The following is an 18,900-nucleotide window of genomic DNA, read 5'->3' on the forward strand; positions in this document are numbered from 1 at the left end:
TAGGTCTGCAAGTTAAGACAGGCCACCAAAAGGTAATCCACGAGTCTGGGGAGTGTTCAGTGGAACAGAGGCTGCGCATTCCAGAGGGAGGATTCATGGGTTGGTGAGCGTTTATCTCTAACATGTACAGAGACAGCGAGGCCTGCAGAGCCTGGAAGCCAGTGCTTGCGTTGCCAGAGGCTGGTGACTTCAGGGAGCTGAGCCCCAGGCAGCACAGGCAAAGCTCCCTCATCCTAAGGGAAGGTGGTGGTGAAGTGTCTCATAACTCTGGCAGTAAGAATTATGCTGTTCCCTCCCTAACATACACTTCTATTGTACGTACACAGTTAAGAATGTGGCTCTATCACAGTTTTACTTTTCATTTGAAAAGGACTGTTTGCAATCTAAGTGTCATACATACAGAAGAGCTGCACCTGTAACCTCAGTGACAAGTATCAGACCCATAACAGCAAAGAGGCCACCAAGCACATCGATCACTCATGAGCTGCCCAGGAAAGCTACTCCAGCCTTGACCTGGATTCATGTCTCTCTGCAGCACCCCCGCGCCAAGACATGCAGGTTTCCAGGCATCGATTTTTGTTTCAGTATATGTTTGTAGTTCTATGTTAAGTGCAATTTAATAAGGCTTTTGAACAAAATAGTAAACTTTACTCTTTACACCCAACTCTCTTCTTGTGACTGACCATTCATAGTTATAACCACCAGGCTCCATGTGGTGAGATTCTGTGGCCTGTGTTATACAGGGTATCAGACTAGATGATCATGATGGTGTCTTCTGACTTTAAATGAAATAACCTTCCCTAGGAAGTTACAGAGAAATTAGTGAGTTGGTGACAACAAAGGAAACCCAAGCCTCTGTTGTGGTGGTTTTGGCGACAAGCAGCCAGTTCTAACAGGGTAGAAATGATCCACTTTTCCCTCAGTTCTTATAGGTGATACGATGCTGTTTCAGACCAAGGTAGAAGTAACAATTGCCTGGAAATATCTGATCAATGCAGTGATTTATTGCCTAACGAACTGTGCCCTATAGATTCTGGATCATTGCAGGACGGACAGATGGACGCGCACACACACACACACACAAGTAGGCTAGATTTTTTAAGCAATAGCTCTGTGTCATGTAAAACAGTCTAGAGATGAAATATGCTATTTTTTCCTCAGACATTTTCAAAAAAAGCTTAAATAAAATACAAATAAGTACAACAGTTAAGGTACTGCTGTGGCAAACAACTAAGCAATGCTTAGCTATACTCATGTGAGTAATCCCATTTAAATCAATGAGACTTAAAGTTAGGCTTACATTTAAGTGGATGCAAGATTTATGTTTAAGATTTACAAACAAGTACACAGATGCAGAAGGAAAAAGAATAACTGGAATATTAAATTCTAGAGAACTATGGCCCAAGAGAAAAATATGAATCCATTGGGGAGGGTCACACATGTACTCCATATGCAACAAACAGCGTTTATCCCGTCCAAGTTTCTCTTTTGTGCCATTATCACTTGAACATAGGTGGAAGAAATTAAGGCAAAACAAATATTTGAACATTCTTAAACCCAGGCAACTCAAGAACTATTGAAGGACAACCCTTGTATTTTTAGGATAAAGAAAAATGAACTTCAGTTCTACCTAGGTTTTAGCATGGAATAAAAATAACATTTGGGTAAAAGACATTAAATGTTTGCTTATTATTTTTCATCTCTATGAAACAGGTCTATTCTCTGTCTGCAAAAATAATAATATATAGGATTAATAAAAAAATAATGTGTCAGCTCCTGTGGAATGATTCTGGGCTAGTTTTCCTGTATTATGACCACGTATCTCAAATATCACACAGTGTCTCGAGGTAAGAACATAGGAACAGTCTTGGTCTCATTGACCTGAGTATTTACCTTCTTTTTCATCAGGAACAGCTAGCCACTGGATTAATGCAAAGAGTAGTAGGATCACTAAACAGGCCATTCCTATCCCCCTGAATGTTGCAGCAGCCCCTGTAATGAGGATTATTTTTAGAGGATTTGTTTAGGTAATACGGAAAGAGACAGATATTGTGATGACTTCATTCTGCACTTAATATCCCATGCAAACTTTCTTTTTATGTGGCATCTCCATTGCTGGAGATTTGCAACCATAGCAGCTCGTTCTGTATGATCTTCTGCTAATCTCTTTGTGGATGAACAGTCCTTTTGATCTACTCCAGATACCACATCAGAGTCCATCCAAGATCAAACTCATTAGGTTATTCCCCTCCCTTCTGGCACTTTTAGCAGCAGGTTATTTTACATGGACTCTGAACAAATTATGCTTTCACTTCTCAATTGAGTGTGCAGAGGTTGCATGACAACCACATGATAGTGAACAGCCATCGGTCATCTCATGAAGGATTCATCCAGCTGCCTAGCTGAGGACAGGGCAGTGCTTACGAGTGGATTTGCTCACATAATACTAAAAATTCAAGGCATACTATTACAAACACATACACATATAATTATCAATGTACAAATCTACGTGTATAAATAGATTTTGTATGTGATTGAGTGTAACAAATATGGCTTCATTAGCAATACATTAAGTGTACATATGCTTTTAGTCCAGTTTTGCTGCACTACTAAGAAACTGCAATCACACTTAAATAAAATGTTTGCTTACCAAGATAGTTGACCAAAACCCCTCCGATCATAGCCCCACATCCTCTGCCCAGACCCAAGTGGAGACCTTGTAGAATCCCCTGAGCTGAAGTTCTTAATTCTGGAGGCACTGCAGCACTAAGATACGAAATACAAGCTGCCCATATGGCTGCATGGGTTACACCTATGGAGAGGAAACATTTTAGAAAGCACTAAGTTTGTTGTCATGATCTCTTTTCATTTATTAGTTGACAGTCGCAGTTAAATGTCCTGGGAAGGAAGTGTTTATATTAAAGTACTAAAGTCAGCCATATACCTCAGTCTTTCATGAAATAACAACGCTTTCAATTTTTTCTGTGATGCCCAACCTGCCTAGAGATGCAACAACTAGGGCTGTCAATCGCAGTTAACTCACACGATTAACTCAAAAAAATTAATTGCAGCTTTTAAAAATCACAATTAATTGCACTGGTAAATAACAGAATACCAATTGAAATTTATTAAATATTTTGGATGTTTTTCTACATTTTCAAATATATTGATTTCTATTACAACACAGAATACAAGTGTGCAGTGCTCAATTTTTTTATTAAAAATATTTGCACTGTAAAAATGATAAACAAAATAGTATTTTTCAATTTACCTCATACAAGTGCTCTAGCACAATCTCTTTATCATGAAAGTGTAACTTACAATGTAAATTTTTTTTTGTTATATAACTGCACTCAAAAACTTTAGAGCTTACAAGCCCATTCAGTCCTACTTCCTGTTCAGCCAATCGCTCAGACAAATAAGCTTGGTTACAATTTTCAGGAAATAATGCTGCCCACTTCTTGTTTACGTCACCTGAAAGTGAGAACAGGTGTTCGCATGGCACTTTTGTAGCTGGCGCTGCAAGGTATTTACATGCCAGATATGCTAAACATTTATATGTCCCTTCATGCTTTGGCCACCAGTCTAGAGGACATGCAGACACTTGTTAAAAAATATAATGCATTAATTAAATTTGTGACTGAACTCCTTGGGGTAGAATTGTATGTCACCTGTTTTACCCACATTCTGCCATATATTTCATGTTATAGCAGTTTCAGATGATAATCCATCATGTTTGTTTTAAGAACACTTTCATAGCACATTTGACAAAACGCAAAGAAGGTACCAATGTGAGATTTCTAAAAAGAGCTACAGTACCCGACCCAAGGTTTAAGAATCTGAAGTGCCATCCAAAATCTGAGAGGGATGAGGAGTGGAGCACGCTTTCAGTAGTCTTAAAAGAGCAACACTCAGATTCAGAAACTACAGAACTCAAACCACCAAAAAGAAAATCAACCTTCTGCTGATGGCATCTGACTCATGATGAAATGAACATGCATCAGTCCGCTCTGCTTTGAACCGTTATCGAGCAGAATCCATCATCAGCATCCACCTGAAATGGTGGTTGAAGCATGAAGGGACATATGAATCTTTAGCATATCTTGCAACCAGGGCCATTCTTAGGCATATGCAGCTGCCTACAGCACCCAAAAATTTGGGGCACTCCTGGGTGTTAATGTCCACCCTCCCACATTTTCCTATCCTTGTTCTGACCCTTCCTGCGGTCTCCCACAGCTAGCCTGGTGAGTCTTCCTCCCTAGGGGATCTAGTAACTTAAAATGAAAAAGCCTTCCAGACCTCTTAGCACAACATTGAAACTGTTAAAGAGCCATTCAAGTGGTAATGAAGCCATTTAACAGGCATTTGCCAACCTCTAGGTACCAATGCTCCCTGGATTACGCAAACCTGATTTACAGAAATCCGGACTTATGGAAAAAGTTCCGTAAGCTTTTTTTTGTGTGCGTGTGCAATTCTCGGAGATACGTTCCCGATTTACACAAAACTCAACTTACGCAAGGCGTTCCAGAACAGAACACTTGCGTAAGTCGGGGAGCTTCTATATCTATTGTCAGTTTCTGAATTTACTGACAAAAACAGTTGTGCATGACTGTAATATTTACTCAGAACATGTTAGTCTACAGGACCTTAGTTTAAAATTAGCTTTAAAAATATTTCATTAGAAGATTATAGAATCACATCTCTAAAAAAATCCTTCCATAGATTATTAGATGCACAACCCAGTGTGCATCTTTAGCCTTAAATGCCTGAATCTTCAGACATCTACTTTTTTAAATAAATCCTTCAAAGGACCATCCTTACCTAAAATACATATTTTAATTTTAATTACTATACTACAAAAAACTTGCTTCCAAAGTCCTCTCTCCTTTCTGTCCATCCCCATCTCCCTTTGCCCCCCTGTTGAAGAGAACCCTTAAAGGGACAACACCCCTTTCCTTCCAGATAGCCTGACAAACGAGTTTCCCTGTCATAAACGGATAGTTAAGGGTTAATGTCTCTTTTACCTGTAAAGGGTTAAGAAGCTCAGTAAACCTGGCTGACACCTGACCAGAGGATCAATAGGAGGACAAGATACTTTCAAATCTTGGTGGAGGGAAGTCTTTGTTTGTGCTCTTTGTTTTGTTCGTTGTTCGCTCTCGGGACTGAGAGGGACGGGACATCATTCCAGGCTTTCCCAATCTTTCTGAATCAGTCTTTCATGTTTCAAAATAGTAAGTAATAGCCAGGCAAGGCGTGTTAGTCTTATGTTTGTTTTCTTAACTTGTAAATGTGTCTTTTTGCTGGAAGGATTTTTACCTCTGTTTGCTGTAACTTTGAATCTCAGGCTCGGGGGGGGGGGGGGCAGTCCCTCTAGTCTATATGAATCTGAGTACCCTGTAAAGCGTTTTCCATCCTGATTTTACAGAGATAATCTTTACCTTTTCTTTCTTTAATTAAAAGCTTTCTTTTTAAGAACCTGATTGATTTTTCCTTGTTTTAAAATCCAAGGGATTGAGTCTGAACTCACCAGCGATTGGTGGGGGGAAAGGAGGGAGGATGGTTAATTCCTCCTTGTTTTAAGATCCAAGGAGTTTGGATCAATGTGAAACCTCTCAAGGCAACCCAAGGAGAGGAGAGTCTGGGGGGAAAAGGAAGGGGATGATTAATTTCTCCTTGTTTTAAGACCCAAGGGGTTTGGGTCTTGGGTTCCCCAAGGAAGGTTTTGGGGGAACAGAAAGTGTGCCAGACACAGACGTCTAGCTGGTGGCAGGGTACCAGATTTAAGCTTAAAAGTGATCATGCAGGTCCCCACTTCTTGAACTGTAAAGTTCAAAGTGGGGAAAAAACCTTGACATGGTGAGCAGCGTTGGGATTTCTAGGAACCAAAAGTCAGTAGGATTTTTCTCTCTCTACTTTCTAGCTGCTTGGAAAGCAGCCTGAATGCAGAGGTATTAAGTTTTTTTAACAAGGGTCTGTTAAGAGGAGGCTTCAAGCTGTGTGCCAGCAGATAGCCAGCAAAAGGGATTTACAAGTTGAATTGTTTTTTTTCTTTTTTTTTTTTTCTTTTTTCTTTCTTTCTACCTCTTGGGTATAGCTAGTTAGAAAATCTCTGTTAACCAAGCAGCCTGAGCTGAAGCATTCCAGTCAGTAAGCTGCAGAGGTAGTGTGGCCAGCACAAGAAAGCAAAAAAAATGAGTGCCAAGAAAGCAGTTAAACAGGAAATGGCTAGGCTGGACGCAGAAGAAAAAGCCAAAGAGGCTGCCCACAGGAGAGCTATAGAGATGAAAGAAAAAGAGCTGGAGATGAAACAAAAGAGATAGAGATAAAAGAAAAAGAGATGGAAGAGAGGGAAAGAGAGAGAAAGCATGAACTGAACTTAGCACAGGCTAAGCAGGATGGACCAGCCAACCCTAACAACCCTTCTCCAGATTCTGTTTCCCATCCCAGAAAATTCCCCACCTACAAGGCAGGTGATGACACTGAGGCCTTCTTAGAAAATTTTGAAAGGACCTGCCATGGGAACAACATCTCTACAGACCAGTACATGATAGAGCTGAGGCCACTGCTCAGTGGACCCTTAGCAGAGGTGGCGGCTGAAATGCCTAAGGAACACATGAACAATTATGAACTTTTTCAAGTTCATAATCAGCATGGGCCTAACATCTGAGCATGCCCGTCAGCAGTTCAGGGCCCTAAGGTGGAAACCAGATGTGTCATTTACCCGACACGCCTACCACATTGGAAAGAATTGGAATGCCTGGATATCAGGAGCAAATGTTAAATCTCTGGAAGAGCTGGCCCTCCTAATGCAAATAGAGCAGTTCTTAGAGCGTGTTCCTGAGGAAATAGAAAGGTACATCCTAGATGGGAAACCCAAAACTGTAACCGAGGCGGGGGAGATTGGCGCCAGATGGGTGAAAGTGGCAGAAAGGAAAAAAGCTACTAGCAAGGGGAGCGAATATCACAGGGGGCAAACAGAAAATAAACCCTATAACCGAGGGCAACCCAAGACCCCACCTACAACCCAAGGAAAGCCCCAGACACCCTATTGTCCCACCTCACCAGTCTCCAGCAACCCACTTCGGCCCAGTGACCAGTCAGCTGGGCGATGTTTTAAATGTAATGAACTGGGACATATAAAGGCCAACTGCCCCAAGAACCCCAACCAAGTGCAGTTCATTACACCACCATCACACCAAAGATCCCCAGGCCCAGATGCCTCTCAAATACCCTCGGAGCAAAGGGAAACCTTGAGAGTGGGCAGAAAAAATGGTTACTGCGTGGAGATACACAGGGGCACAAGTGTCAGCTATCCACCAATCCTTAGTGGACCCCAAATTCATCAACCCAGAGGCCCAAGTGACAATTTACCCATTCATGTCAAAATCTGTAAACTTGCCATGCTACTGGGGGAAGACTTGGCCAACCAGGTGAAGTGGGCCAAGAAGGTGGAAATGGTTACAGGCAGCCAAGCCAGGCAAGCTTCCAGACCAATCCCTGTTCCTGAGCCGTCCACAAGGGCCCCGTCTGTGTTATCAGAGACCCAGACAGAGGTGGTGGACCCGGATCCCCTGCCAATGAGTGCAACAGCCACAGTGCATCCAGTCCCAGAACCGGAACTGGAAAAGCAACCAGCACCAGAACCGTTGCCAGCACTGACGTCAGCGCTTGCAAACCCATCTTCAACCCCAACGCCAGAGGGCCCCAGCGGGCCTAAACTGGCAGAAGCAGCAGACAACCCTACCCAAGTGGCTCAGCCAGAGCCTGAAATATCGCATAGTGCACCAGCGGAGAGCGGTTCACCATCAATGAAAACAACCCCATCACCTACATCGCTTCCAGAGGGACCAAGCCAAAGTCCACAGTCTAAGGAGGAACTGGTGTCTCCAGCCTCAAGGCAACAGTTCCAGACTGAGCAGGAAGCAGATGACAGCCTTCAGAAAGCTTGGGCGGCAGCACGGAGCACCCCACCACCTCTCAGCTCTTCTAACTGATCCCAGTTTGTTGTAGAACAAGGACTTTTATACAAGAAGACTCTTTCTGGTGGATACCAGGAAGACTGGCATCCTCAAAAACAGTTGGTAGTTCCAACTAAGTACCGGGGAAAGCTCTTAAGCTTAGCCCATGATCATCCCAGTGGCCACTCTGGGGTGAACAGAACCAAAGACAGGTTGGAGAAGTCCTTCCACTGGGAGGGGATGGGCAAGGACATTGCTAATTTTGGCACACCTTACAAGACCGGACATAGAGTGGGAAAGCCCCGAGACCAGGTCAAAGCCCCTCTCCAGCCACTCCCCATAATTGAGGTCCCATTTCAGCGAGTAGCTGTGGATATTCTGGGTCCTTTCCCAAAAAAGACCCCCAGAGGAAAGCAGTACATACTGACTTTCGTGGATTTTGCTACCCGATGGCCGGAAGCAGTAGTTCTAAGCAACACCAGGGCTAAAACTGTGTGCCAGGCCTTAGCAGACATTTTTGCCAGGATAGGTTGGCCCTCCGACATCCTTACAGATTCGGGAACTGATTTCCTGGCAGGGACCATGAAAAATCTGTGGGAAGCTCATGGGGTGAATCACTTGGTTGCCACCCCTTACCACCATCAAACCAATGGCCAGGTGGAAAGGTTTAATGGAACTTTGGAGGCCACGATACGTAAATTCGTAAATGAACACTCCAACGATTGGGACCTAGTGTTGCAGCAGTTGCTTTTTGCCTATAGGGCTGTATGACATCCCAGTTTAGGGTTTTCACCATTCGAACTTGTGTATGGTCACGAGGTTAAGGGGCCATTACAGTTGGTGAAGCAGCAATGGGAGGGGTTTACACCTTCTCCAGGAACTAACATTCTAGACTTTGTAAGCAACTTACAAAGCACCCTCCGACACTCTTTAGCCCTTGCTAAAGAAAACCTAAAGAATGCTCAGGAAGAGCAAAAGGCCTGGTATGATAAATATACCAGAGACTGTTCCTTCAAAGTAGGAGACCAGGTTATGGTCTTAAAGGCGCAACAGGCCCATAAGATGGAAGCGTCATGGGAAGGGCCATTCATGGTCCAAGAGCGCCTGGGAGCTGTTAACTATCTCATAGCATTTCACACCTAAAGCATACCATGTTAATTCTCTCAAGCCCTTTTATTCCAGAGACTTAAAGGTTTGTCAGTTTACAGCCCAGGGAGAAGATGATGCTGAGTGGCCTGAAGATGTCTACTATGAAGGAAAAAGTGACGGTGGCGTGGAAGAGGTGAGCCTCTCCACACCCTTAGAACGTCTGCAGCGGCATCAGATCAAGAAGCTGTGCACTAGCTTCACCCCATTCTTCTCAGCCACCCCAGGACGGACTGAACGGGCACACCACTCCATTGACACAGGTAGTGCTCACCCAATTAGAAACCCACCCTACCGGGTGTCTCCTCATGCCCAAGCTGCTATAGAACGGGAGATCCAAAACATACTACAGAGGGGTATAATCTGCCCGTCTACCAGTGCATGGGCATCTCCAGTGGTTCTAGTACCCAAACCAGATGGGGAAATACGCTTTTGCGTGGACTACCGTAAGCTAAATGCTGTAACTCGTCCTGACTGACAACTATCCAATGCCACACACTGATGAGCTATTGGAGAAAATGGGACGTGCCCAGTTCATCTCTACAATAGACTTAACCAAGGGGTACTGGCAAGTACCGCTAGATGAACCCGCCAAAGAAAGGTCAGCCTTCATCACCCATGCAGGGGTGTATGAATTTAATGTGCTTCCTTTCGGGCTGCGAAATGCACCTGCCCCTTCCAAAGACTTGTAGATGGTCTCCTAGCAGGACTGGGAGAATCTGCAGTTGCCTACCTCCATGATGTGGCCATTTTTTTTGATTCATGGGCAGAACACCTGGAACACTTGGAAAAGGTTTTTCAGCGCATCAGGCAGGCAGGACTAACTGTTAAGGCTAAAAAGTGTCAAACAGGCCAAACCAGAGTGACTTACCTGGGGCACCAGGTGGGTCGAGGAACCATAAACCCCCTACAGGCCAAGGTGGATGCTATCCAAAACTGGCCTGTCCCAAGGTCAAAGAAACAGGTCCAATCCTTCTTAGGCTTGGCTGGGTATTACAGGCGATTTGTACCACACTACAGCCAAATCGCTGCCCCACTAACAGACCTGACCAAAAAGACCCAGCCGAATGCAGTTAGGTGGACAGAAGGCATTTACCTAGCTTAAGGCGACACTCATGTCTGACCCTGTGCTAAGGGCCCCAGACTTTGACAAACCATTCCTAGTAACCACAGATGCATGAGCGTGGCGTAGGAGCAGTTTTAATGCCGGAAGGACTGGATCTAAACTTCCATCCTGTCGTGTTTCTCAGCAAGAAACTGTCTTGAGAGGAAAAGCCACTGGTCAGTCAGTGAAGAAGAATGCTACGCCATTGTGTATGTCTTGGAAAAGCTACGCCCATACGTTTGGGGACGGCATTTCCAGCTACAAACCGACCATGTTGCGCTAGAGTGGCTTCATACTGCCAAGGGAAACAACAAAAAACTGCTTCGATGGAGTTTAGCTCTCCAAGATTTTGATTTTGAAATTCAACACATTTCAGGAGCTTCTAACAAAGTAGCTGATGCACTCTCCCGTGAAAGTTTCCCAGAATCAACTGGTTAAAAATTGTCCTAGAAACATGAAAAGTCTTGTAGTTTTACATAATTAGTAGAATATGTAAAGGTGCATGTGTTTTATTAATCTGTTTATTCTAAGGTTCTAGGAAGAAATCACCGCCAGTGTGGTTCCACACTGTCTGAGATTTGGGGGGGGCGTGTCATAAACGATAGTTAAGAGTTAATGTCTTTTACCTGTAAAGGGTTAAGAAGCTCAATAAACCTGGTTGACACCTGACCAGAGGACCAATAGAAGGACAAAATACTTTCAAATCTTGGTGGAGGGAAGTCTTTGTTTGTGCTCTTTGTTTTGTTCAATGTTCGCTCTTGGGACTAAGAGGGACCAGACGTACATCCAGGCTCTCTAAATCTTTCTGAAACAGTCTCTCATGTTTCAAACTTGTAAGTAATCAGCCAGGCAAGGCGTGTTAGTCTTATGTTTGTTTTCTTAACTTGTAAATGTGTCTTTTTGCTGGAAGGATTTTTACCTCTGTTTGCTGTAACTTTGAATCTAAGGCTAGAGGGGGTTTCCTCTGGGCTATATGAATCTGAGTACCCTGTAAAGTATTTTCCATCCTGATTTTACAGAGATGATTTCACCTTTTCTTTCTTTAATTAAAAGCTTTCTTTTTTAAGAACCTGATTGATTTTTCCTTGTTTTAAGATCCAAGGGGTTTGGATCTGGACTCACTAGGGATTGGTGGGGGAAAGGAGGGGGGATGGTTAATTCCTCCTTGTTTTAAGATCCAAGGGGTTTGGATCTGTGTTCACCAGGGAATTGGTGAAGCCTCTCAAGGCAACCCAGGGAGGAGAAAGTTTGGGGGGGACAGAAAGTGCCCCATACACTGAATTTCTGGCTGGTGGCAGTGTTACCAGATCTAAGCTAGTAAATAAGCTTAGAAGGGTTCATGCAGGTCCCTACGTTTGTACTCTAAAGTTCAAAGTGGGGGAAAAAACCTTGACATCCCTTTCTTTACTGCTGACTATTTGATGAACTAGTTTTAAGAGACTCATCCAGCAAAATCAGTTCCTTAGTAAGATATAAAATCTTTTGTTATGCCTAAAACAACATATTGGAAATGTATTTTTTAAAGTTGGTGAAATTTCATAAACATGTCTGTTGTTACGGAAATTGAAGTAAATTAGTGTTCCCCAGGGGCGGCTCTAGGCACCAGCAAAGCAAGCACCTGCTTGGGGCAGCCCATTTGCAGGGGCGGCAGCTGGCAGGGATCCAGCCTGGGAGTTGAGAACCAACACTGGGCTCTGGGAGCTGTAGTTCCTTGGTTAGCTCCCTGCCTATAGAGCCAGCCCTGGAGCAGGGAAAGAACTACATTTCCCAGGATTTCCTTGGCCACTACCAACTGGAAAGGAAGGAGGGGGACCTCATGTGGCAGCATGCTGTGATTGGAGAGTGGTAGGGAGACCATATTTTAACATTCAAAAAACAGGACACACCAGGGGGAGGGAAGCCCCACCCTGCCACCATCCAGTCCCTCCGACTGCCTCCCACAGAAACCCCAACCCATCCAACTCCCCCTCCCACTCCCTGATCACCCCCTCCTGGGACCCCACCCCCTAAGCACCACTGGTCCTTGTCCCCTGATTGCCCCCTCCCAGGACTCCTGCCCCTAACTGCCCCCCAGGACCCCACCCCCTGTCTAAGCACCACTGGTTCTTGTCCCCATTGCCCCCTCCTGAGACACCCCCCCCAACTTCCCCCCTAGGACCCCACCCCCTATCTGTCCCTTGACAAACCCTTGGGACTCCCATGCCTATCCAACCGCTGCCTGTCCCGACTGCCCCCCCGAACCTCTGACCCATCTAACCCCCCCTTCTCCCTGCCCCTGACTGCCCCCCCGAACCTCCACCCCATCCAACCCCCCCTGCTCCCTGTCCCTTGACTGCCCCACCCCCCGGAACATCCTACCCCTTCTCCAACCCCCAGCTCACTTACCATGCCACTCAGACCAGCGTGTCTGGCTCTGCGCAGCTCTAGACACGCTGCTGCATACATGGTGCTGTGCTCCCGCGCGGAGCCCACAGTCCCTCCCCCCGCCCACACACACACACCCAGCACCTGCCTTCCAGATTTGAACACCTCAAAATTCAGGAGTGCTCAAGCTCAGTTTGGGCAGCTGTTACTTCATTTCTCCCAAATCAAATATACTGATCCACTGTAACTTGCTGTAGAAAAGATAGGATAAAATTGAGCAAGAAATGCTTCCCAGTGGTAATTAGGACTGGAATTGCTATTTTCAACAGCCATTGCGTTTTTGTTTGTTTGTTTAAAAGGACGACAGTGATATTGCATTGGCAAATTCCCCATTGAAAGAAACAGTGGAACAAAAGAATAATAAAGGCACCTCAACTTTTCCTCATTTATGGAGGACAGTTTATAATATGCATCCAGATATCCTCCAATCACACAAGCAGTTAATTGTTCCACTTTACTGCAGCTCTGTAACCATATGTGAACCAATCCTGTCTGTGTTTTGTGGACATCCAAAATTCCTGCTGAATGACTCACCCTGGGAGCGAGTTACCAGTGAGCCAGGGCTGTGGCGGAAGGAGGGAGCAGGTGGCAGAGGGGGAGCCCAGGGCTGGGGCGGCAGGACGTGTGGGGGGCACTGATGAGGGGGGAAGGGGGAGCCCAGGGCTGAGGCGGCAGTGGGGTGGGGGGAGGGCATTGGTGGGGGGGAAAGGGGGGAAGCCCAACACTGCGGCGGCAGGGGGTGGGGGGGGAGACAAGGGCTGGGACGGGGGGCAGCCAAAAATTTTTTTGCTTGGGGCGGCAAAAAACCTAGAGCCGGCCCTGGTGTTCCCTTTTTCTAAAAGCAATGAATATTGTTATGAACACACTAAACCCCTGTGACTGATTAATTTAAAATAATGTATTTGTTTCAGTGAGTTAAATATGTATTAATCTGTAATGATTACTTTATGAAGGCTTAAGAGTACATTTAAAATATAAAATCAGTTTAGAAATACTGGTTAATAAAATGTAAAACAGAAGAGCTGCATCATGTATTCCATTATATTTAATGCTATATTCAGCAAGACGGCTGACTTGCCCTTACTACAAAGTTTTTGCAAATAAAATCTCTGACAAACTTCAGGGCATATCAAAATACCCGTGACTGACATTTTTTATTCCCAAGTTTAGTGCTTTTCATTAGGTACCTTCTGCATGTCCAGTCATCACCATCTGGCATGCAGTGGAAAACATCCTCCATTTTCTTTTGAAAAAACCACTCTTCTGCAATTTCTTTCTAATGTCATTTGGGTTCAGGGATTTGGCTGGAAGGGGGTGAGCAGGGAGAGGGAGGGAAGAGAGGAGGGAGACAGTGGGGAGAGGGCAAGGCCTGGGCAGAGTGGGGCAGGACCGGGGCGGAGCAGGAATGGAGTATGGATGGGTCCACAGGCAGAAGAGGTGGGCTGGGAAGCTTGGTATCCTTGCTGCCTCGTCCTTCCTCCCTCTGGGCTACGAGCCCAGGCTGCTGTTGGGCATAGGGGCACCAGTTTAATAATACTGCGTAGGGCCCCATAAATTCTAAGGACAGCCCTGCTTGCAGTGCTGGCTAGAACAGTGTCATGCAATCGCCTGTTCTCACTTTCACGTGACATTGTAAACAAGACGCGGGCAGCATTATCTCCTGCAAATTGTAACCAAACTTGTTTGTCTGAGCGATTAACTGAACAAGAAGTAGAACTGCATGGACTTGTAGGCTCTCAAGTTTTGCATTGTTTTGTTTTTGAATGCTATTATTTTTTGTACATAATTCCACATTTGTAAGTTCAATTCTCATGATAAATAGATTGCACTACAGCACTTGTATTAGGTGAATTGAAAAATACTATTTCTTTTGATTTTGACAGTGCAAACATTTTAATAAAAATAGAATACAAAGTGTACAGTGCTCACTTTATATTTATGTTGTAATTGAAATCAATATATTTGAAAATGTAGAATACATTCAAAAATATTTAAATAAATGCTATTCTATTATTCTTTAACAGAGTGATTAATCACGATTAATTTTTTTAATCGATTGACAGCCCTAGCAACAACCCATCTTTCTGTCAATAGCTCCTCCTCATGAAAGTAGCTGGGGGCTTCACAAACCCTAAGACTGGCTCATAGCCTATGGGCAATCACACTGTCACTATGTGCTGGCATAGCTATAGCTGCCAGTACAGCCTTGTAGTTTAGATGCAGCATACACCTACAGTACCAGGAGTTCTGCTAGGGTAGGAACACCACCTCCCTAAACAACGTTAGCTATGCTAACAGCAGCACTCTTGTGTTGGCATAGCAGCATCTACACCAGGGGTGTTGTTCAGTCTGGCTCTACTGTTAGGGGGTATGGTTTTTTCACACCCCAAGACTGACACAGCTATGCTGATATATGTTTTAAATGTAGAAAGGCCTTAACATTACTGCCACATTGGAAGGAGTTCAGAGGCTAATCCTTATATGTACACTGACATACCTAATCAAACTGTTTTAAAAAAATAAAATAAAAGCATGTTAAGAACCACCTCAAAAATCAATTCTTTCCAAACTCTTGGCACTACTCACTTTGCATTTGCACTTGGCTTTGGGAGATCTTGGCTGACAGACCATAGAGGTTCCTCAGGATTAGGCAAGGTACAGTAAGCTTTGCTTATGCTGTTTTGAGTCAGATGCAACAGGACTTCTCCCACTGCTGTAAGTCTGCTTTGACTACGCATGCCATTACAAAGCAGTTTTGCCCACCGGCTGTCAGACATCACCAATTTCCATTGCTAACAGTGGTAGAGGTCCTTTCAGATATAAATAATGCATATGCATTTGAAGCACTCTTGCCTAATCAAATAATAATACATTTTGGGTGCCTTTATTTTTTTTTCTTACCATGGAAAATCAGAATATGCAGAGACAATTTTGCCTAAGGCAGAACATAGTGGTCAGATGTTATGGAGAAGAAGAAAAATATATATCAGCTGGCAGGGAGACGGGAAGGTTGCTATCTGCAGCCTCAATTTAAAATCCTGACTCTGGGGCAAGAGGCACTTGCCACTGTTACACAATCCTAATGTACAAAGGAAGCTCTATTGCAGAAGACACAGAATCATAGAATATGGGCTCAACGGGTAGTGATCAATGACTCCATGTCTAGTTGGCAGCCGGTTTCAACTGGAGTGCCCCACGGGTCGGTCCTGGGGCCAGTTTTGTTCAATATCTTCATTAATGATCTGCGTGGACTGCACTCTCAGCAAGTCTGCAGATAACACTAAATGGCAATTTTGTAGAGAGTTACATGGTGAACACACCTAAAGCTATTTTACTGTGGTTCTGCTTTAAAAAACCCTCATGGATTGGCTGGTGATATTTTTTCGAGGTTGGGTGGAATTAAATATAGTCACAGCTCATCCCCTGACTAGCCATTGCTAGCATTTGTCCAACTGCCAGTTTAGAAACATGGTTTGGAGAATGGATGATTTAACCAACAAGCATCAGTCCTATGTACCTGATTTATTAACCAACATCAGGGGGAGAGAGTTCAGTTCTGCAATTGCTGATCAGTGTAAACTGAACAGCTGCATAAACTAAATTAAATAAGACAAAAGTAATAAATCTGTACGTGGCATACTGACGTACAGGATTCCACAAGATTCATTTAATGAATGGCAATATACTGGAATTGATCTTCTGGTCAGGAGCCTATTTGACGTCTAGAAAGTTCTATGTTTATTTTTCACTCTCTGCAAAAAGTCTGATTTAGATACTTTACAACAAAAATATCTGCGAGCTTCAGGAAACTTAGTAACGGAGGATTAGTCAGCAGATTACAGAACACACCGTGATTAAATACACATCTAGAAATCATTTTTGAATTGTGAGTCTGTCCTTACTTATAACACATCAAGCTTGTTGAAAGAGGACTTATGCTAGACATGCTGAATGATTTTCAGACTACTTTATACAGTACACATGGGTCCAAAAATAATTTTAAAAGTACTAATATTGAAAAATCTACTCGTTACATAATGATGAGGATCCCTGATTGATTTCATTGCAAGCAGAAAGTAACTATTGTCTTCTTAATCCTCAATTTAAAGGCGTAAACCAACAAGGGTGATTCCGTTTTCGGAAAACTATGTCTCATGCTGATTAAGGAAATCACTTAAAAGCTTATGTAATGCATTCAGACTGTCAGTTACGAAAAAGAATAAATTATTAATCATCAAGTTAAAAACCTGGCAAATCCAAAACATTTCTGGTGTACTTTTAACAATTTGAGTACCATGCTAGTTTATTTGGTAAGGAAAACAAAGGCTACAATATTAAACACACACATACACCCCAAGTCGAGAACAATACGGTCCAGAGAAATGCTTGGTGTTTTTAATTCCCTTCAAAATGAACCCAATCCCTCCTTCAGAGCCAAATAGGATGAAGTTAGCTTTTTATTTTGTGTGTTACTAAATCATTTGGTTTTTGTGATAGACATGTGTATAGCATTGGCAATTTCAAACTACTTTAAAACCAAACCCTAGTAAGAAATCTGTTTGGATTAAACTAGTTAAATATTTCAAGAGAGACTGTCCATGTGAAAAATAAATCAAAAATCCAATACATTATCTTGCTTTAGCCACTGGAATCTCTTTGGACACAAGATCTACAGTAACAATTTACATCCAAATTTTCCACTCATGCTAACCTCTAGCAAACTAAGCTTTAGAGCACAGATATTTTACGGGATGTAGTTCATCCAAACAAAAAAGGAAAGATATTTTATTAATTACCCACATACCCCTCTCTCCCTTGGGGAATCAGATACATATACTCTGACTCTCCTAACTAGCTGTTTAAAATAGCCACAAATTGATTCTGCGACCCCATTCCACTGTTACACAATCCTGATGTACAAAGGAAGCTCTATGGCAGAAGACACATAGAATCATAGAATATGGGCTCAACGGGTAGTGATCAATGACTCCATGTCTAGTTGGCAGCTGGTATCAAGCGGAGTGCCCCACGGGTCGGTCCTGGGGCCAGTTTTGTTCAATATCTTCATTAATGATCTGCATGGACTGCACTCTCAGCAAGTCTGCAGATAACACTAAACTGGGAGGAGTGGTAGATACGCTAAGGGTAGGGATAGCATACAGAGGGACCTAGACAAATTAGAGGATTGGGCCCAAATAAATCTGATGAGGTTCAACAAGGACACGTGCAGAGTCCTGCACTTTGGACGTAAGAATCCCATGCACTGCTACAGACTAGGGACTGAATGGCTAGGCAGCAGTTCTGCAGAAAAGGACCTAGGGGTTATAGTGGACGAGAAGTTGGATATGAGTTGACAATGTGCCCTTGTTGCCAAGAAGGCTAACGGCATTTTGGGCTGTATACATAGGGACACTGCCAGCAGATCAAGGGACGTGATCATTCCCCTCTATTCAACATTGGTGAGGCCTCATCTGCAGTACTTTGTCCAGTTTTGGACCCCACACTACAAGGAGGATGTGGAAAAATTGGAAAGAGTCCAGCGGAGGGCAACAAAAATGATTAGGGGGCTGGAGCACATGACTTATGAGGAGAGGCTGAGGGAACTGGGATTGTTTAGTCTGCAGAAGAGAAGAATGAGGGGAGATTTGATAGCTGCTTTCAACTACCTGAAAGGGGGTTCCAAAGAGGATGGATCTAGACTGTTTTCGGTGGTAGCAGATGACAGAACAAGGAGCAACAGTCTCAAGCTGCAGTGGGGGAGGTTTAGGTAGGATATTAGGAAAAACTTTTTCACTAGGAGGGTGGTAAAGCACTGGAACGGGTTATCTAGGGAGATGGTGCAATCTCCTTCCTTGCATCCGACATGCATCCGACGAAGTGGGTATTCACCCACGAAAGCTCATACTCCAAAAACGTCTGTTAGTCTATAAGGTGCCACAGGACTCTTTGCTGCTTTTACAGATCCAGACTAACACGATTACCTCTCTGATACTCTCCTTCCTTAGAGGTTTTTAAGGTCAGGCTTGACAAAGCTCTGGCTGGGATGATTTAGTTGGGGATTGATCCAGGGGGTTGAACTAGATGACCTCCTGAGGTCCCTTCTAACCCTGATGAAGAGACCTGTTCTGTCTTGGCTGGTCTTGTGAGAACTGTTCCATTTTATGTCAGTTAACTATTCTATTGGAACAAATCTGGCATTGTTTCTCAGATCATAACAACTGTGCACTGCTCCTCCTTGAAGAGTCACAATCAAATTATAACCTTTAT

At 43.8% G+C, this 18,900-nt stretch overlaps 3 protein-coding genes across 9 annotated transcripts in view; 1 reads left to right on the forward strand and 2 right to left on the reverse strand.

Annotated features, from left to right (window-relative positions):
- NAB1 (NGFI-A binding protein 1) overlaps positions 1 to 18,900 on the reverse strand; it is a 314,417-nt gene that overhangs the window by 105,125 nt on the left and 190,392 nt on the right. The gene's annotated exons all lie outside the window — the stretch shown is intronic.
- Positions 1 to 18,900, forward strand: part of NEMP2 (nuclear envelope integral membrane protein 2) — a 66,452-nt gene that overhangs the window by 27,964 nt on the left and 19,588 nt on the right. The window lies entirely within an intron of this gene.
- Positions 1 to 18,900, reverse strand: part of MFSD6 (major facilitator superfamily domain containing 6) — a 49,877-nt gene that overhangs the window by 5,105 nt on the left and 25,872 nt on the right. For all 7 annotated transcript variants that reach the window (XR_007768336.1, XM_050916347.1, XM_050916348.1 and 4 more), the window contains 2 exons: positions 2,651 to 2,812; positions 1,894 to 1,992 (listed from right to left, as the gene is read on the reverse strand). Coding sequence is in view for 6 of the 7 variants with exons in the window: in XM_050916347.1 (XP_050772304.1) it covers positions 1,894 to 1,992; positions 2,651 to 2,812 (261 nt within the window). In the remaining variant the exon portion in view is untranslated. The remainder of the gene's footprint in view (positions 1 to 1,893; positions 1,993 to 2,650; positions 2,813 to 18,900) is intronic.

The sequence above is a fragment of the Gopherus flavomarginatus genome, chromosome 10, assembly GCF_025201925.1.
Source record: "Gopherus flavomarginatus isolate rGopFla2 chromosome 10, rGopFla2.mat.asm, whole genome shotgun sequence".
Lineage (NCBI taxonomy): Eukaryota > Metazoa > Chordata > Testudines > Testudinidae > Gopherus > Gopherus flavomarginatus.